Consider the following 18,994-nt stretch of genomic DNA (forward strand, 5'->3'; position numbering starts at 1 on the left):
AATCTGGGTGAAACAGAAAAAACGCAAAGAATGGCAGCAAAAGCATTGGGTAAAGAAACAGACCCGAGGAAATGGAGGGTTGGTTTTAATGAAATGGTCAATCTGAAAGGGCTTAGAAATCATATAACGAATTTATTGATACTAGGAAAGAAAGGCCAAATCGTTTTAAGCAAAGAGAAAAGCCAATAGTACACAGAGCAGCTCAACCTACATTACCTACAAGACTGGAATCTCCTAAAAAAAGAGGAGTACGATACAATTGTGAGCTGGTCTGTTGAAACTTTGAGAGATCTCTCTAAATGCCCCAAAACTAGAGTCTGCTTCATCAAGAACAATTCTAATTGTAATGTAGACCAGGTCTGGAAGAAAGCTGAAGAACAAAGCAAAACTCAAGGGAATGATCAGAAAATAGGGCAAAACCAAAGTAACGAGCAAAATGAATTACAGAAACAGAATGTAGGGAAGAAAAACAAAGGAGAAACAAAACCTGACAATCCAGTTCAAGAAAGGGGAAATGTTTTCCTTGGAACATTTAAGCCAAAAGTTGAAATTATCGGTTCCTCGTTTGAATTCAAACTACCCCCAAGAAGTTTAGGAAAACTACGTAAAGTCATGGAAGAATGTCATAGTGGGCAACTTCATTGGAAGAAACAATGTGTCATTTCTAGTAACCAAAAAATCCTAATGGAACAATTGGGGGAAAATGGTCTAGAAAAGGTAACATTAAACATTCATGACTTGTACTTTCTCAAATTCAAAGAAGGATTAGATATCGAAAGTATTTTGATCAACAGGCAAACATTTGCTGGAAAAAACTACATGAAACTCGAAAAATGGACAGAATGTATGAACCTCTTCAGCAAGCCAAAAAAAACTACGTAAATCTAGTTCCAATTGCACAACATCCCTCCCCACATGTATAAACCTGAAGCATTAAGTCACTTTGCGAATCTATTGGGGAGTCAACTCTACATGGATCCAACTACAGAAAAAGGTGAGCATATGACTTATGCTAGGATGTGCATTGAGATACACCCGAGATCAAATCTTCCACACCAGATGACGGTAACGGACAGAAAAGGTGAACCCATAATTATGAGAATCTCATATGAGTGAAGGCCGAATAGATGCTTTGACTGTAATACTTTCGAACATGTCTGTTATAAGTGCCCGAAAATAATTGAAGAAGAAAGGAAGAAGAATATCGAGAAAGAGACAAAGACAAAGACAAAAAAGAAACAGAAAGAAGAACAGGAAAGGTTGGAAAAGGTTGAGAATGAAAGGCAGAAAGAGGTTACTAAAGAATTAGTATTGAGTAAGTAGAAGGATCAAGATAAAGAAGGAAATTCAAAACATGGTTTGAAGAACATGGGAAGGAAGTTAGAGTGGTAAGAGATTCAGAATCAAAGGCTGAGAATGAAGAGGTAACAAAGAAACTTGAACTAGAAGCAATAATCAATACCGAAGAGGTTGTGGAAAGGGAAAGCGTGGGAGAAAGCAAGAAAAGGGAAGTGGGTGAAGGAAATGGGAAAGATAAAGAAGAGGCAGTTGAATCGTTTGAAACTATACAATCTCCAATTCAAAAGAAAGTTGACCAGAGAAACACAAAAATCCCAAAACAGCAAGGTAAGAAAATTAAGGAAAATACAATTCTTTATAGCCCTGCTATATCGGAAAAACAGAAATGAAGAAAAAGTAAAGGAAGGGATGTAAAGCTGGAACATCTTCTTTTCATTAATGAACTTAATGACATGAAATATTGCAGGGTTAAATGACCCTTCAAAAAGAAAAGAGGTTAAAAGAATAGCAGAAATGAATGAAATCACAGTATTTGGAATTATTGAAACAAAAGTCAGACAAAGTCAAATAGAGAATGTTGCTCAGGGTTGCTTCAAAGAAGAATGAGAATTCATTAATAATTCTGATGGGATTAAAAGTAGAATCTGGATAGGATGGGATAAAAGAAGGATTAAAATCAAGAAAAGTTTTGAATCTGGATAGGAAGAGGAAAAAGAGGCTTTTACGCGATTCAGAGACCTCTGTTCTAAAGAGGAAAGTTTTGCTAAGCAAAAATCTAGAGAAAATTGGCTTTCATTAGGAGACAAGAATACTTCTTTCTTATATAAAAAATGTTCATCGAGGAATTTCAGAAATCAGGTCCTAAGACTCACAAACTCAAATGAAGATGTTATACAGGGACACAAGGCAGTTCATGAGGAAGCAATAAGTTTCTTCAAAGAGCTGATTGAAACAGAAACGAGCACAATAATAGAGGAAAGCCGAAGATTGCTTCAACATATTGTGCAAATGAAAATCAGTGAAGAAAGTGGTAACCAATTGATTACAAGAGTCAGTATGGAAGAAGTCATAAAAGCTGTGTTTTCGATGAAAGGGGATAAAAGCCCATGGCTAGATGGTTTCAACGCGAACTTCTTCAAAGAGAACTGAGAAATAGTGGGTAAAGATGTAAGCGAAGGGGGAATTCTTCCAAAACAGAAAAATGTTGAAGCAATGGAACGCCACAGTGTTGAATTTGATTCCTAAGAATTCAATTTCGGAAAAAATTCAGGACTTTCGTCATATTTCATGCTGCAATGTTATTTATAAAATTATTTCAAAAATTATTTCGCAACGTTTGAAAACATTGATAAGCTTGTAGGATTAGGGCAATCAACATTTATTCTTAAAAGCTTTATTTCCCATAACATCCTACTCATGCAGAGCTTATTGAATGAATATGACAAAAACATATCGCCACGTGAGGCTTTCAAAATTGATATTAAAAAAGCTTTTGACTCGATTAGATGGGGATCAATCCACGAATTCCTCCTTACTGTAAGTTTTCCAATTATTTTCATTGATTGGATTATGCAATGTGTTTCCACTCCTCACTTTGTTGTGAGCGTGAATGATATTCATGGAGGTTTTTCAAGGGTGAAAAGGGAGTAAGGCAAGGAGACCCTATATCTCCTTACTTATTCGTCTTAATAATGGAAATTCTTGACTGCATTTTTAAAATTCTTCTAAGAAGTCATCATTTCAAATGTCACTCATACTGCAAAGAAGAAGCAATTGTTAGGATTTGTATCTCCCAAATCCTACCAGCTTGAAAACAATCTGTAAAAATACAAGAAAGAAGAACACAAGAACACACAGATTTATAGTGGTTCACTCAAATTGAGCTACATCCACTTCAGCCACCACCAGATTTACTATGAAGAAGAAGAAGGAATACAGAGTTTTTGCCTCACACTTTATCTCTCTAGAATTCTGTCTACACCATGTAAACCCTTAATAATCACATATTTATAGAGTAAACATTCAGGTAATAAACCTAAATAACTTTGGTCAGGCCCAAACCCAAAACAAAAAAAAGGAAAACCCAATCAACTCTAATTAACAATGTAGAGTTTATTATAAGTGTAGGCTCCATAACTCAACAATCTCCCACTTGGAGACTAACTTCATCATCTCTCGATCGGTAGTGGCTTTCCATTCGTTGTCTTAACGAAGAAGACCAACTGAAGTTGCACACAACTTCAGTTTCTCATTTGTCACAGCTTTCGTCAACATATCAGCTGGATTCTCACTCCCGGGAATCTTCTCAAGAGCTAATACTCCATCTTCTAAAGTTGATCGGATAAAATAATAACGAACCTGTATATGTTTCGTCCTGCCATGATAAACAGGATTCTTTGCCAAATGAATGGCACTCTGACTGTCGCATCGCAACACACTTCCCTCGTAGTCTTGACCCAATTCTCGCAAAAAGGGTTGTAACCACATCATTTCTTTAGCAGCTTCTGTCACAGCAACATACTCTGCCTCACAACTAGAAAGAGCAACAATCTTCTGCAATTTTGAAACCCAACTGATTGCAGTACCTCCTAGAGTATAAATATACCATGTTGTACTCTTCCTACTATCAACATCACCACCATTGTCAGCATCAACATATCCTTCCAAACCCATATTAGACTTTCGAAAACACAAAGCGAGACCCGTACTTCCTCTTAAGTATCGTAGTATCCACTTTACTGCTTCCCAATGTTGTCTACCCGGGTTGCTCATTAATCTGCTAATAACTCCCACTGCATGTGTTATGTCTGGTCTTGTGCAAACCATCGCATACATAATACAACCAATGGTAGAGGCATACGGAACAGTGGTCATGTAATTTTTCTCCTCCTCTGTTGAAGGCGACTGATCTTTAGATAGTCTGAAGTGACTAGCTAAGGGGGTAGTAACTGGTTTTGCATCATACAAGTTGAACCTGCTAAGAACTTTCTTCACATATTCTTCTTGTGAAAGCTTGAGAACTTCTTCATCCCTGAAAATTCTCATCCCAAGGATTTGTTTAGCAGCACCCAAATCCTTCATTGCAATCTTTTCAGACAACTCTTTCTTGAGCTTGTTAATCTCATACAAGCTTGCTCCAGCAATCAACATGTCATCAACGTAGAGGAGCAGAATAATGTACGATTTATCAAATCTCTTGATATAACAACAATGATCAGCTTCACACCTTAGAAAATTGTTACTTTTCATGAAGCTATCGAACTTCTTGTACCATTGCCTTGGAGCCTATTTCAAACCATACAGACTCTTCTGAAGCTTACACACAAGCTCATCTTTTCCTTTGATTTCAAATCCTTCTGGTTGTCGCATATAAATCTCTTCATCTAAATCACCATGAAGAAAAGCAGTTTTGACATCCATTTGTTGAAGATGAAGGTCTTCTTTCACAACCAAACTCAAAATAGTTCTGATTGTCATCAATTTAACTACTGGAGAGAAGATTTCATTGTAGTCAATACCTTCTTTCTGTTGAAATCCTTTCACAACCAACCTTGCCTTGTACCTCATGGTTTTATCATGTTCTTCTTTAATCCTGAAGATCCATTTGTTGTGAAGTGCTTTCTTTTCTTTTGGTAGCTCAGTGAGCTCCCAAGTCTGATTCAACATCAAAGAATCTATCTCATCTTTCATAGCAGACTCCCACTTAATCAATTCATTAGATTGTATTGCTTCCTCATAACATTCAGGTTCACCTCTATCTGTCAACAAGATATAGTTCAGAGATGGAGACCACCTCTCAACTGGTTTTCGATTCTTTGATGATCTTCTCAACTGTATAACCGGTGTTTGTTGATTTACCTCTGGGGCCACGTTCTCAACGATTTCATCTTCAACAACACATTGTTCTTCTTCGACAACCGGTATATATTCAGCTGAAAATTGTCTCAAATCGACTGTACCAATCTCTTCCAACTTGGAATCACCATTTGATGTCTTCCCAACACAATCTTTGTAGAGAACTTGTTCATTGAAGATAACATTTCTGCTACGAATGATCTTCCGATTTTGATTATCCCAGAAACGATAACCAAACTCGATATCACCATAGCCAATGAAAAAATATTTATTAGACTTTGGATCAAGCTTGATCCTATCACATTCATTAATATGAACATATGATAAACAACCAAACACTTTCAAATAAGAAAAATTTACCTTTTTATTGCTCCAAGCTTCTTCAGGAATTCTGAATTCAAGAGGAACAGAGGGTCCCCTGTTTATCAAATAGGCAGCAGTATTAATAGCTTCTGCCCAGAAGGTTTTAGGCAGCCCTACATGAAATCTCATGCTTCTAGCACGCTCGTTCAATGTTCGATTCATTCGTTCAGCTACTCCATTCTCTTGAGGCGTTCGGGGAACAGTCTTCACCATACTGATCCCATTCACAGCACAATATTCTTTGAAATCTAGATTGATATATTCACCTCCATTGTCGGATCTCAAGCACTTAACTTTCTGATTTGTTTCATTTTCAACCAAAGCCTTCCACTTCTTGAAAATAGCAAATACTTCAGACTTGTGCTTCATAAAGTAAACCCATACTTTTCTTGTTGAATCATCTATAAAAGTCACATAGTAGTATGATCCGTCAATAGAAGAAACAGGTGTAGGTCCCCACACATCAGTGTGTACCAACTCTAGTCTTTCTTTCTTGAGCTCCTTCCCAATCTTTAAGAAACTCACCCGTTTTTGTTTTCCAAGAATGCAGTTTTCACATAACTGATGTTCAACAGACTTCAGTTCTGGAATCTGTCCATTCTTCAAAAGAATTTTCATCCATTTTTCACTCATATGGCCCAACCTGCAATGCCACAACTCACTGTTCTTCGAGTCATCAACTACAGCAGCAACTGTTTCTCTGCAAGTTGAAGTCGTGTATAACGTTCCAGTTTTATGACCTCGAGCAACAACAATTGCTCCTTTAGTCACCTTCCACGCACCATTTCCACAACTGAAATTGTGAACTTCTTCATCAAGTTGTGTAACAGAAATCAGATTGAGCATTAAACCTGGAATGTGTCTCACCTTATTAATCTTCCAAACAAAACCATTTGTCATATTCAATTTGATGTCACCAATGCCAACAATATTCAGTGACTCACCATCTGCGAGATAAACTTTCCCATAGTTTCCAGCCACATAATTCTCCATTAATTCTTTGTGAGCAGTGGTGTGGAAAGACGCTCTTGAGTCCAAAACCCATGAATCTATCGGGCTATCTACAGACAGAAGTAACGCATCAATGACAGATTCTATAACAACGTTGGCTGTATCATTTTTATCATCACCGTTTTTCTTTGGTGCTTTACAGTTCCTCTTCAGATGACCCTGTTTACCACAATTCTAGCACTCAAATGTCCTCCCAAACTTGGACTGATTCCTCCTACTCCTTGACATAGATCTGCTCTTACCTCGGTTGAAATTTCTATCATTACATCTTCCCCTGTTTTCCACATTCAGAGCAGAACCTTTGAATGTTTCACCAGAATCAATTTTACGAACCTCTTCAGCAAGAATACGATCTCTAACTTCAACAAATTTCAGTTTAGCATTTCCAACTGAATTACAAATTGCTGCCCTCATAGGTTCCCAACTATTTGGTAGAGATGCTAACAAAATCAAGGCACTAACTTCATCCCCAAAATCAATCTCAACAGATAGCAATTGATTCATAATTGTATTGAATTCATTCAAATGAGTAGTGACAGAAGTACCATCAACCATTCTTAAGTAAAAGAGTCTTTTCATTAAGTGTACCTTGTTGTTAGCAGATGGTTTCTCATACATATCAGAAAGAGCTTTCATCAGACCCATGGTGGTCTTCTCCTTTGCTACATTGTGAGCAACCGTCTTGGCTAGCGTCAATCGGACAACTCCCAAACCTGTCTATCAAGGAGTTTCCATTCAGCTCCATCCATCTTCTCTGGTTTCTCACTCAAAGGAACATGAAGCTTCTTTCCATAGAGATAATCTTCAATCTGCATTCTCTAGAAGGCATAATTTATCCCATCAAATCTTCCAATCCCATGTCCTATACTGTTCTCACTTGCCATTGTTTCTAATGCTCAGATCTAGCCTAGCTGCTCTGATACCAGTTGTTAGGATTTGTATCTCCCAAATCCTACCAGCTTGAAAACAATCTGTAAAAACACAAGAAAGAAGAACACAAGAACACACAGATTTATAGTGGTTCACTCAAATTGAGCTACATCCACTTCAGCCACCACTAGATTTACTATGAAGAAGAAGAAGGAATACAGAGTTTTTGCCTCACACTTTATCTCTCTAGAATTCTGTCTACACCATGTAAACCCTTAATAATCACATATTTATAAGGTAAACATTCAGGTAATAAACCTAAATAACTTTGGTCAGGCCCAAGCCCAAGCCCAAAACCAAAAAAAAGGAAAACCCAATAAACTCTAATTAAAAATGTAGAGTTTATTATAAGTGTAGGCTCCATAACTCAACAACAATAACCCATATATGTTTTGCAGATGATCTATTTTTTGTGGCTTATGTAGATGCTGAATCTGTTAGTATAATCAAAGAAGCTCTAACAATTCTTTTCGAGTATTACAGGTCTATACATCAATGAGGACAAAAGTTAGGCTTTCTATGGAGGGGTTAATGAAGAAAGGAAAGAAAAAATATTCAATATTATGGGAATCAAGGAATGTGAACTACCAGTGACATACCTTGGAGTACCCCTGTCATCAAAATAACTCTAATACAATCACTTCAGACAATTGGTAGAAAATGTTAGAAATTATGTCTTGGGTTGGGCTACGAAAAAATTGTCTTATGAAGGTAGAATCGAGCTCGTTAAAAGATTCATCTTTGGAATTATTGTCTATTGGGAACAACAGATAGTCATCCCAGAGAAAGTAAGGGTTGAACTCGATAGAATCATGAGAGACTACATCTGGGGAACACAAGGTAGAGGAGGAAAAAAAGTCAAATGGGAGGATGTTTGCACTCCCATAGAAGAAGGCGGACTAGGAATAAAAAAGTTGTGTTGAATGGAACAAAGCCCTCGCCATCAAAAGCTTATGTGAGTTGGAGCAAAAAGCGGACTTCCTATGGGTCAAATGAGTGCATACAAGATTTATGAAAGAAGAGCAGAGTATCTGGACACGGAGCATCAATGAAAGAATGGCATGGTTATTGAAGAAAATCCTAAAAACAAAAAAAAAATATTTCTTTCAAATAGTGAAAACCACAATTGGAAATGGAAGAGGGGTACTATTCTGGCATGATCCTTGGCTGGATAATATTCCCATTATATTCAAAGAAGAAAGGCAAGGAAACAAAGTTAGAAGAGAATACATCAAGTACTCATTTAGAGACGTCTGTGAAGGTAATATGATTCACTTTTGAGGCGTATTCTAGAAGGTGATAGAATCATAAACCTAATGAGACAGAAACAACTCAATGAAAGTAATGATAAAATATGCTGGAAAACAGAAAGCAATGAGAATTTTATTACAGGAAAGGCATGGGAAATAGTTAATACAAGAGGACAAAAGGTAGATTGACATAATATGGTATGGTCATCAAAAATTATTCCTCGTCACCAATTTATTCTCTAGCTGGTATACAGGAAAAGGTTGACAACAAAAGACAGAATTCGAAAATACATAAAAATTCCTGATATCAATTGTGTCCTATGTTCAGGAGTTGAGGAAAGCATAAACCATTTATTTGGGAAATGCTCTTTGGTAATACAAATCTAGATGATGTATGCAGCAAACATGAACATCATCAACTTTCCAGGAATGTGGGAAGAAATCCAAGAGTGGATGAAGAATAAAGCAAAAGGAAAATCATTCTATGTAAGTATGTTGAAATGCTAATTTGAAGTAGTAATCTACAATATCTAGAAAGAAAGAAATTTAAGAACTCATAGTGGAAGAAGTAGAACTGCTGAAGATATTTGGAGAGATATAACTTCAGATGAAAATGCACTCATTCAATCTTGGAGAGGAATCGAAAGGAATGAAGAGAATAGAAAGCTCTGTCAGATATGAGATATTTTGTTTGAGAAGGTCACAAGTAGAATAAAAGTAAATACGTTGTAGGCGCTAATTGATTGTTGTTATTGTCTGTAATTCAATTATTGTTTCATTGTCAAATCTAGAAATGGTCTAGATCTGATCCTAAACTTTTGTATTTTTTCCCTCTTTTTGGTTTTTTAATGAAATGACACTAAGTTATTTCCAAAAAAAAATGTATTCATTCATTTTGGCCTAGTTAGAAATTTAGATCAATCTTCTTATACTTCTAAATCAAAACGTCGGATTTGGTCATTCCTCAAATTCTGTTTTGAAACATTTTACATTCTCAAAGATATTGATTGTTGCATAGTGATTTGTTCAAATGTAAACAAAATTTGGTAAATTTGTCAAGACAATTCATAATGACATTGGTTTAGATAGAATTTAATTCGAAAATCATTTATGGTTTACGAGAAAATTGTACTATAAGATTACTTCCCTTGAATTTTCAATATTTTAGAAAATATTACACAACTATTTTAATCACATTTATATTATCCACCATGAAATCGATTTCAGAATCATATTAATATAGTCTTGGAATATAATAGAGTCGTCTTATAATTGATTAATAACATTGTTATCGGAGTTCAAATATATGATAAAATAGTACTTTCTAAGGATGCTAATGGGTATTTTTAGGGGGTCAGGGTAATTCAAATTGGATTTGAATTTGAGAATATGAAATATGTGATTTTTATTTTATTATAATTTTTTATTATATAATATTTATCCATTTAATTGAATATTTATTAAATGATTTGTCTGAAACATGTGATCATGATTACAAATTTCAATTTGAAAAGATATCATCCAAAATTATAATAAAAGATCGTCCAAAATTATAATATAAAATATCGATATTTTATAATTTATTTAATTTATCCTGGCAGTTAGTGTAAGAAATGTTAAATAATGGATGTATGTATCCAATTTTTTATTTTGAGTTAAAACTAATTTTGTAATGTTATGTTTATAAAATCATTATTTTTGTACTTTTTTTATTTAGTGTCATCAATATAGATAATTATTTTTTAATAATTAATATATATTTTTTATACAAATATTATCATGAATTTCCATATCAATATTAAAATTTATAAAATAATCAACTTTAAAATATTTTTAAAAATATAGATATTGACTTAAAAAATTCATCAAATTTAATCAACTAGAAAGTACTATGTGTTCAATAGAGACACTAAAGTTGAATTGTGAATTTTAGTTCAAAATAATTTTTACTTCATTTTATGTGCGAATTTTGGTAGGTGGAGAAATTGAGAATGGTGTTAATAATACGTTCTTGTATATAAAGATATGATGGTATATGTAATATCGAATTTGATGAATGGTGGTTCAAATTAAGAGAATAAGTGTAAACAATGTCATTAATGAAATTTACATATTTAGTAGGGTAGGTAAAGAACTCTTGTACTTATCTTTCTTTTGAAATTTAAAGTTTATCTATCATGTTTAAAGTTAGACAAAGAAGACGTACAAGTACATTCTATCCTATTTAATTTATCATTTTATGCATATTTTAATATTTTTTTTGCAAATTTATTGAATAACTTTAAAGGTAATTAGAGAATTAGACGAGAAAAATGTTAAAAGGTAAAATACATATCTGTGTATTTTAAAATTTGATATTCTTAACTTGTATGCATATGAATATTATTTTATGTGTATTTTACTATAATTTTATTTTAATTTTATTATTATCTTCTAATTGTGTGATTTTTTTTATCATATAATATTCATTAATTTAATTAAATATTTATTAATGATTTTAAAACATGTGGTCTTAATTATTATTATTATTAAAATGAAAAGATATTTTGTAAAATTATAATATAAAATATCGATTTATTTGATTAATTTTATAATGGAAAGAGTTATTGTAATAAATGTTAAACGATGATTTTGAGATAAACTAATTTTGTAATTTTGACGTTTTGAAAATCACACTTCTTTATACAAAAGTGAATTGAATCATTTAGCACTCTATACTCTTTTTTTAACATCTTCAATATATGGACAGTGAATTCAAATATTAGCTTACAAATCATTATATACTTTTACATAAATATTATCATCTGGTGGTTATTTTTTCCATAACAATATCAAAATTTATAAGAGAAATAACCTCTTTAAAATATTTAAAAAAAATATAGATCTTGGTTTCATCCAATTTAATCAACTATAAAGAACTAAGTGTTCAATGTAAAACTCTCAATTGTTGAATTGAAAATTTTAGTTCCAAATTAATTTTTAATTATGTATTATTACTTATGGTGTTTCCCATATTGATGGATACTTTGACCAACTCGAATCGACTCGTAAAATGTGATGCATCTCAGTTTTGCTTTAAGCGAGAATACATATTTAAAATAATTAGGATATCAAGGTGTTATTTAACTATAGCTATGGGTTATTTAAGTTGGGTTCGAAGTCGTGAATATGAAATGAGACTTTAAGCGCATATCAATTCATACATAAAAAAAAAAAGTAAGCATATATATATATATATATATATATATATATATATTAAAATTATTCATAGGTAACATTTACGTTTTTTAGACTTTTTGTTCTCAAACTTATTTCAAGTTAGCACAAAAGCCTAACTTGACTTCTAGTGAAGGGGTGGAGGTGGCGATTTCCCATGTGGAGTTCCACTTGGAGGTAGTTTCGGCTTACTTTTATGAGGTGATGGTTTCCCTCCAACTGGCGGTTCACCTTCTTGTGGCGGTAATGGAAAATGCGGAACTGGTGGCACGGCATGGTGTGAAGTCCGAGGTGGTTTCGCGTTTGAAGTCTTATATGATTCGGGAATAGGGGGGAGGGGACTGCCAGTAGCGGTGTTGATGGAGAGAGTAATTACCACCAGCAGGATCACCAAGAGATATTGGAAAACAGACGCCATCGTAAACTACTTTCAATTATATAATATACTTGACAACACTAGCTAGCTTATATAGAGGAAAATACAGACCCTATTTTACAACCAAACCAGGCCATATGTGTGAGATTTAGAGAATTTATTTGTATTTAGGAAATCTATGGTTGAAGTGATTGCATAAAGTTTAAAAAAATATAAAGTCACTTTAAAAATAATCTAAATAAATGAAGTTATCACTAACTTTAAATCTTTTATATATTTATATATATTATAAAAGAAAGTAAAAGAGTGGGAAGGAAATGACGAAAGAGAAAGAGAGAAAATAACTATTTTTTTTAATTTTTTTTTATGTAGGTCATTGGTTTGAAATAAAAAAAAAAAGAAAAAAAAAAAGAAGAAGGAATTAGACTTTAGTTTTGTCACGTTTAAATTAAAAACAGTAATATTAAACTCAAATTTCATAATTTTCAAACTAGTTAATCTGAAATTATCAGGTCTCTCGAATTCTGATTATTTTTTCATGAAAAATGGCATTTGAATGTAAAAACAAGCCTAAATATATGTGTTACGTATATTTTTTCTAACAACAATATAATACTAAAAAATAATGATTTTTCAAATCCCTCCATTTGAAAGTATGGGATCATCTAAAATTAGAGTATTTTTGGAAAAATTGTGTCTAGATCGATATTCAATGGTCATTATGAGCCAATTCTAAAATGTGTTTCTGATTTGTGTTTTTTATGTCCAATAATAAAGTATGATCAACATATTAGACCGGATAGACATATCTTAATTTTGTGGTGTAAAATTGAAGTGTCTACAATATTAGAATAAAATTTGTATATTGTCAAATATTTAGTGTAGAAATAATTCAGTTTTAATTTAGATTTTATCATACAAATTCAACTAAAAGAAATACTAAAATATATTTAATAGAAATTAATATAATGTTTTGGACTAGAATTTGTGAAAATTTTAGGTGGGTTATATAATATAATTATTATATTATATTATTTATACATATACTTAATGAAAAACATGAATGAGAAAAATTATTACTTATTAAGATATTATTAATCAACCGAATACTTATTAAGATTAATACATTAGTTGGCTTGAACCAAATTTATACATTATGCTATCATCTATATCACCAACATAATTCCACCCCATAAATATCAGAAATTTGGTTAATAATTAATCTTTCTTAACAACAACTAATTCAATCAACCAACAAATTAATTATTTAATAAATATTGAGAATTATTGATGAGACAATTTAATCAACTAATTAATTACAAGATAAATCCTAAGAACGGTCATTGTGATAATAAACCAAATTCATGTATATGCTGTCCACCGAAATTTTTAAGGGTCTTTTACACGATTAAAACTCGAGACTGCAATTCAAACCTAAAGAGTTGTAAAAGTAACCAGCCAAAGACCACCAATTCGTGTTAAAAACAAGAATGGACTAAATTTCACCTTGAATTTAATTTTTTTTGTCTTTAATAGACGTATTCATTCGTTTTGGTCTAATTAAAAATTTAGATCAATCTTCTCATACATCTGAATCAAACCGTTAGATTTGGTCATCCCTTAAATTCTGTTTTGAAATATTATAAAGATATGATAGTATATGTAATATCGAATTTGATGAATGGTTGTTCAAATTGAGAGAATAAGTGTTAACAATGTCATTAATGACAATTCGGATAATTTGAAAATTAAGCATCATTTTATATATATATATATATTTAGTAGGTACATAAAGAACTCTGGTACTTACCTTTCTTTTGAAATTTAAAGTTTATCTTTGAGGTATAGAGTTAAACAAAGAAGACGTAGAGTTCTTCATTAATATGATTTTTCCTAAACTAAGTACATTTATCATATTTTAATTTGTTATTTTATGCATATTTTATTATTAATTTTGAGATGTATAGAATAACTTGTAAAAGTAAATTAAAACATTAAACAAGAAAAATGATAAATACATTCAAAATGAGGTAAATTACATATTCTTAACTTGTCTAAGAGAACAATATAACATGTATGCATATGACTATTATTTTATGTCTATTTTACTATCATTCTATTTTGGTTTTATTATTATCTTTTAATTGTGTGATTTTTTTATTTTTTTATTTTTATCATATAATATTCATTAATTTAATTGAATATTTGTAAATGATTTTAAAACATGTGGTTGATCGTGCTTTGTCGCTTGTGTCAATCTAACTTCCTTTAATCAATGGAGATTCCAGCGTTGATTTAATTATTACGGCGCAAGAAAAAATTGTGTCTTTGTGCCATGTGCCTATCGTGTCGATGTGCCAATCGTGCCAGATTTCAGTCATCATTCTATGCAATTACAAGAGACTTTTTTTCTAGTAGTTTAGTTTAGTGGGTTAAATCATATAATAGTTTCTAACAAGTCTTAGGTTTAAACTTTTTTTAAGAGGTTTTAACTTCAAACGTGGTTAAGATATTTATTTATATTTTAAATTTGTTGGGGTCCTAAGATGGAGGGGGCTAAGAGGCTACCGTTTACCTTACTACCCTAGTTTGCATCCGAGGAGTAAATCGAGAGTGTGAATGATAGTCTTGATATCTGTTGGATTATATGCAGTAGCAGAATAAACTTGATGATGAGGTCGTAGGTCAAAGAGACCATGTTGTTAGTGGGGAGAAGGGGGGCGATTCCACGAGTTGGATGGGTAAGTAAGGGCACGGTGAAACGGTCCACTGTATCAATGGAGAAAAAGAACAATGCTTCCCCAGGGACAAGGTTGGCCCAAAGAATTTGGGGCCATTGAAAATTTAAATTTGTTAGTCCCTAAAACATTAAAAAAAATTAATTTTAGTAATATAAAATGAGATATAAATAGTTAATATATTATAATATAAAAATAATAGATAAAAAAAAGTTATATATATTGTATAATGTATATTTAATATTAAAAGAGAAAAAATAATATAATATTATTAAATATTAAAAAATTGGCCATGTAAAGGTAGGGCCCTATGCAACTGTTTAGGTTAACTTACCTAAAGGTCGGCCCTGCCCAGGGATTGTACAGCGGTTGAGTATTCGGTCGTTGTTGGTCATTGTTGCGTCGCTTCTACCACCACTATCTGAGTCGTTCTTACTACTGTCATGGCCTCCGAATTGGTTGTGTTGCCACCCGAAATAGCTACATGACATTCTTCATCTAAAGAATGATGGGAATAAGGCTCTTGATGTTTGATACGTCAATGGTTGGGTGAGAAAGGATTTAGAGGTAACCATGAAAATTAAAAAAAAAATGACTACCATAGGAGAAGATGTGTGCTACTCTAAGGTGCAGTGCGGAAAAAAATGAGAAGAATTTCTCTAAAACTCTAATACCATGAAAGAGATTTATATCTTAAATAACTTAATGGCATAAATAATTATATATCTAATCAGGAAATACTAGTAATATAATATTGACAAATATATTTATGTAATATAATATATTATATAATCTAACACAAAAACATGTGAAAATAACAAGTCAAATACCACAAAAATAGGATGAACTCAACTTTTCCATGAATATAATTTGATGTCTTTCACAGATCAATCTTCTCATATTTCTGATTCAGAAACAATGGATTTGCCCATCTTCAAATTCTGTTTTGAAACATTTACTCTGTCAAAGAAATTGATTTGTTGCTTAGAGAAATTTGTTCAAATATAAACAAAATTTGGTAAATTTATCAAGTTTATTCGGTATGACAATAGTTCATATATAATTTAGTCCATAACCATTCAGAAAATTTTACTATAAGATTACTGCACTTGAATTTTCATTGTTTCAAAAATATTACACAATTATTCTCCCGTTTCTATAATTAACCGTGATATCAGGTTGATAGTCGTATTAAGATAGTCTTTAAATAAAAAGAAGTATATTACTTCATCTTATAATTCATTAATACTATTATTACGAAGTTCCAATATATGATGTAGAATTTTCTTTTCTTTAAAAAAAGTTCATGATATTAAAGGAAATTCTCCAAATTGGGTTCAAATTCGTAAATATGGAATAAAAATTAAAAACCCATGGAATTTTGAGATAGATGAGGGTTTATATCCGAGCTCTAAACTCATACCGATTCATACATAAAAATAGCGCATATATATATTAAAATTATTCTTAAATAACATTTAGTCTTTTTCAGACTTTTTTTTTTTTTTTTACATGAACTTATTTAAAAAGTTAACACAAAAGCCTAACTCGACTTCTAGTAAATGAGTGGAGGTGGTGACTTCCCATGTGGAGGTGATGGATGGTGCGGAGCTGGTGTAGGCTTCTGTATGGGCGGCGGTTTCACTAAATAATTTGACGACGGAGTTGGAGGTTTATGGGTAGGTGGTTTCATTGGCCAGGGATGGTCTGGAATATGAGGTAGTTTATGAGGAGATGATGGAGGTTTGGGAATAGGGAGGAGGGACTGATAGCCAGTAGTAGTAAATTGAGGAGGTAATATTGGTTGTTCTGGTATTCTGTAATGGCTTGTTTTTGTTGTGTCTCTATTGCAGTCAGCCAAATGCCAAGTAATTACCATGACCAGCAGGACCATCAAGGGATGAAAAGACGCCATGATATACTATTCTCAATTTACAACATTTAAATTATATTTGAGAACACTTCTTATATAGAGGGGAAATAGAGATCGAGTTTTGCAACCAAACGAAGCAATATGTGTGAGATTTTGAGGATTTGTTTGTATTTAGGAAATTCATGATTTAAAGTTTCTAAAAAAGTGTAAAGAAATTTGACAAATGATCTGAAAGGAGTTTTAATAAATGAAGTTATCACTAATTTCGTAAATATGGCTCTATATATTTTTTTTAATATTATTTTATAAAAAATTGAAAGAGTGAGAAAGAAAAAGGAAAGGAAGAAATATAAAATAAATAGTTAATTGAGAAATATTTGGGAAAGAGAATTTGAGAAAAGAAATTTGAGATTGTACGATGGTGTAACAATTTTATTCGCTAAAAAAATAACAAATTTTCTATTTATTTTCTTTTCTCAATAAAAAAAAATATTTAGAGATTAGAAAAATTGTATTAGTTAAATCTATATGTATTTAAAAAAAAATAGAGAAATGATAACTCAACTAAGGCCTTGTTCGTATTTGGGTTTTCAAAATAACCCAACCAAATCAATTGTCACTTCACTCCCCCTCTCAACCTTCAAATCAATCAAGTCATTAACCAAAATACTAAAATACCCTTTATTTTAAATTATAATTATTTATTTTATTTATATATATCAATATTTTTGAGTCTTTTTACCAAAAAACATTATCATTTCCTCAAAATTATCACCAATCATTACCAATAATCATTTTTCTCTCTTTCCAGGTTATTTAAATAACCTGGACCGAACAAGCCCTAAAAAATCAATACGTGGCCTACCAGGTTTTTCACACGTCCCGAAAATGCTCATTTCGGGTCCCAAAACAGTCATTTCGAGTCCGAAACGGGCATTTTGGGAAAAAAATATTAAAAAATTGTCCTGAAATGACCATTTCGAGACATTTAAATTTTTCTCTCTCCTACCCACGTGCGTTTGAAATGAGCGTTTCGGGTAGTGTTGTAAATGAATACTTTTGATTCGATTCGGTATTCGTATTCGAATTTTGATATTCGTATTCGCAATTTTTTGATTCGAATTCGAATAAAAATATTCGATTTGATTCGACTAATAAACAAATATGAATACAAAATCAAGATATTCGATTCGGTATTCGCTAATATTCGATTATATATATATACCGTTTTATTAATTTTAATTTTATAAATATTATTTATTCTAAAACCTAGTACATATATACATTTTTTCGGTTGAAAACTTGAAATCCACATTTCTTCGGTGATTTACAAACCAATTTAATGAAATGTTCTTTTGATAACTATTGTTTATATTATGTTACGCGTAAGTTTTAATTAATGACTTGCATTGCATTGTATTGGGAGTTTAATATTGAAATCGTAATTTAAACATTATTATTTAATTTTTATTAGGTAATTTTATTGAATATTGTTAGATATTATGTAAAAATATTAATTTTCAAATTTTCGAATAAATTATATAAAATATGTTTTAAAAAAATCGAATCGAATACTCGAATCGGATCGAATAATACGAATATCAATTTTAAATCGAATACGAATCACATTAATTATTCAAAAAAATTTCGAATACGAATATTCGAATAGTTTCACGAATACGAATCGAATACAGTATTCGCTTCGATTCGATTCGTTTACAACCCTAGTTTCGGGACATTTTTAAGATTTTCTCTCTCCTATCCACATGGCAATATGCCACGTTGATTCATTGAATTGTTTTCGCTGTTTTTTTTTTTTTTTGTTAAGTTTATTATTTTTCTTAAAAAAAAATTAAATACATATAGATTTAACTAATAATTTTTTTCTAATTCCTAAATATATTTTTATCTAAAAAAAGAGAATAGAGAGAAAATTTATTATTTTTTCGGCGAATAAAATTGCGACATCGTTATACCATCTCAAATTTTACGTAAACTCTCGATTTTGACCATCTATAATCTATATACACTAAATTATTATTATATAAATTTTAACTGATATAACATGGTTACTTATTTATTT

At 31.7% G+C, this 18,994-nt stretch overlaps 1 protein-coding gene across 1 annotated transcript; it reads right to left on the reverse strand.

Annotated features, from left to right (window-relative positions):
• Positions 1–16,593: 16,593 nt before the first annotated feature.
• Positions 16,594–16,953, reverse strand: LOC124934570 (protein TRACHEARY ELEMENT DIFFERENTIATION-RELATED 7A-like). Its single transcript, XM_047475099.1, has one exon. The coding sequence runs from the start codon at positions 16,951–16,953 to the stop codon at positions 16,594–16,596; it is 360 nt and encodes a 119-aa protein (XP_047331055.1).
• Positions 16,954–18,994: the final 2,041 nt, after the last annotated feature.

Source organism: Impatiens glandulifera, chromosome 4, assembly GCF_907164915.1.
Source record: "Impatiens glandulifera chromosome 4, dImpGla2.1, whole genome shotgun sequence".
Lineage (NCBI taxonomy): Eukaryota > Viridiplantae > Streptophyta > Magnoliopsida > Ericales > Balsaminaceae > Impatiens > Impatiens glandulifera.

Coding starts and splice junctions, on each gene's coding strand:
- LOC124934570 (XM_047475099.1), bottom strand. CDS start 16,953: ATGGCGTCTTTTCATCCCTTGATGGTCCTGCTGGTCATGGTAATTACT.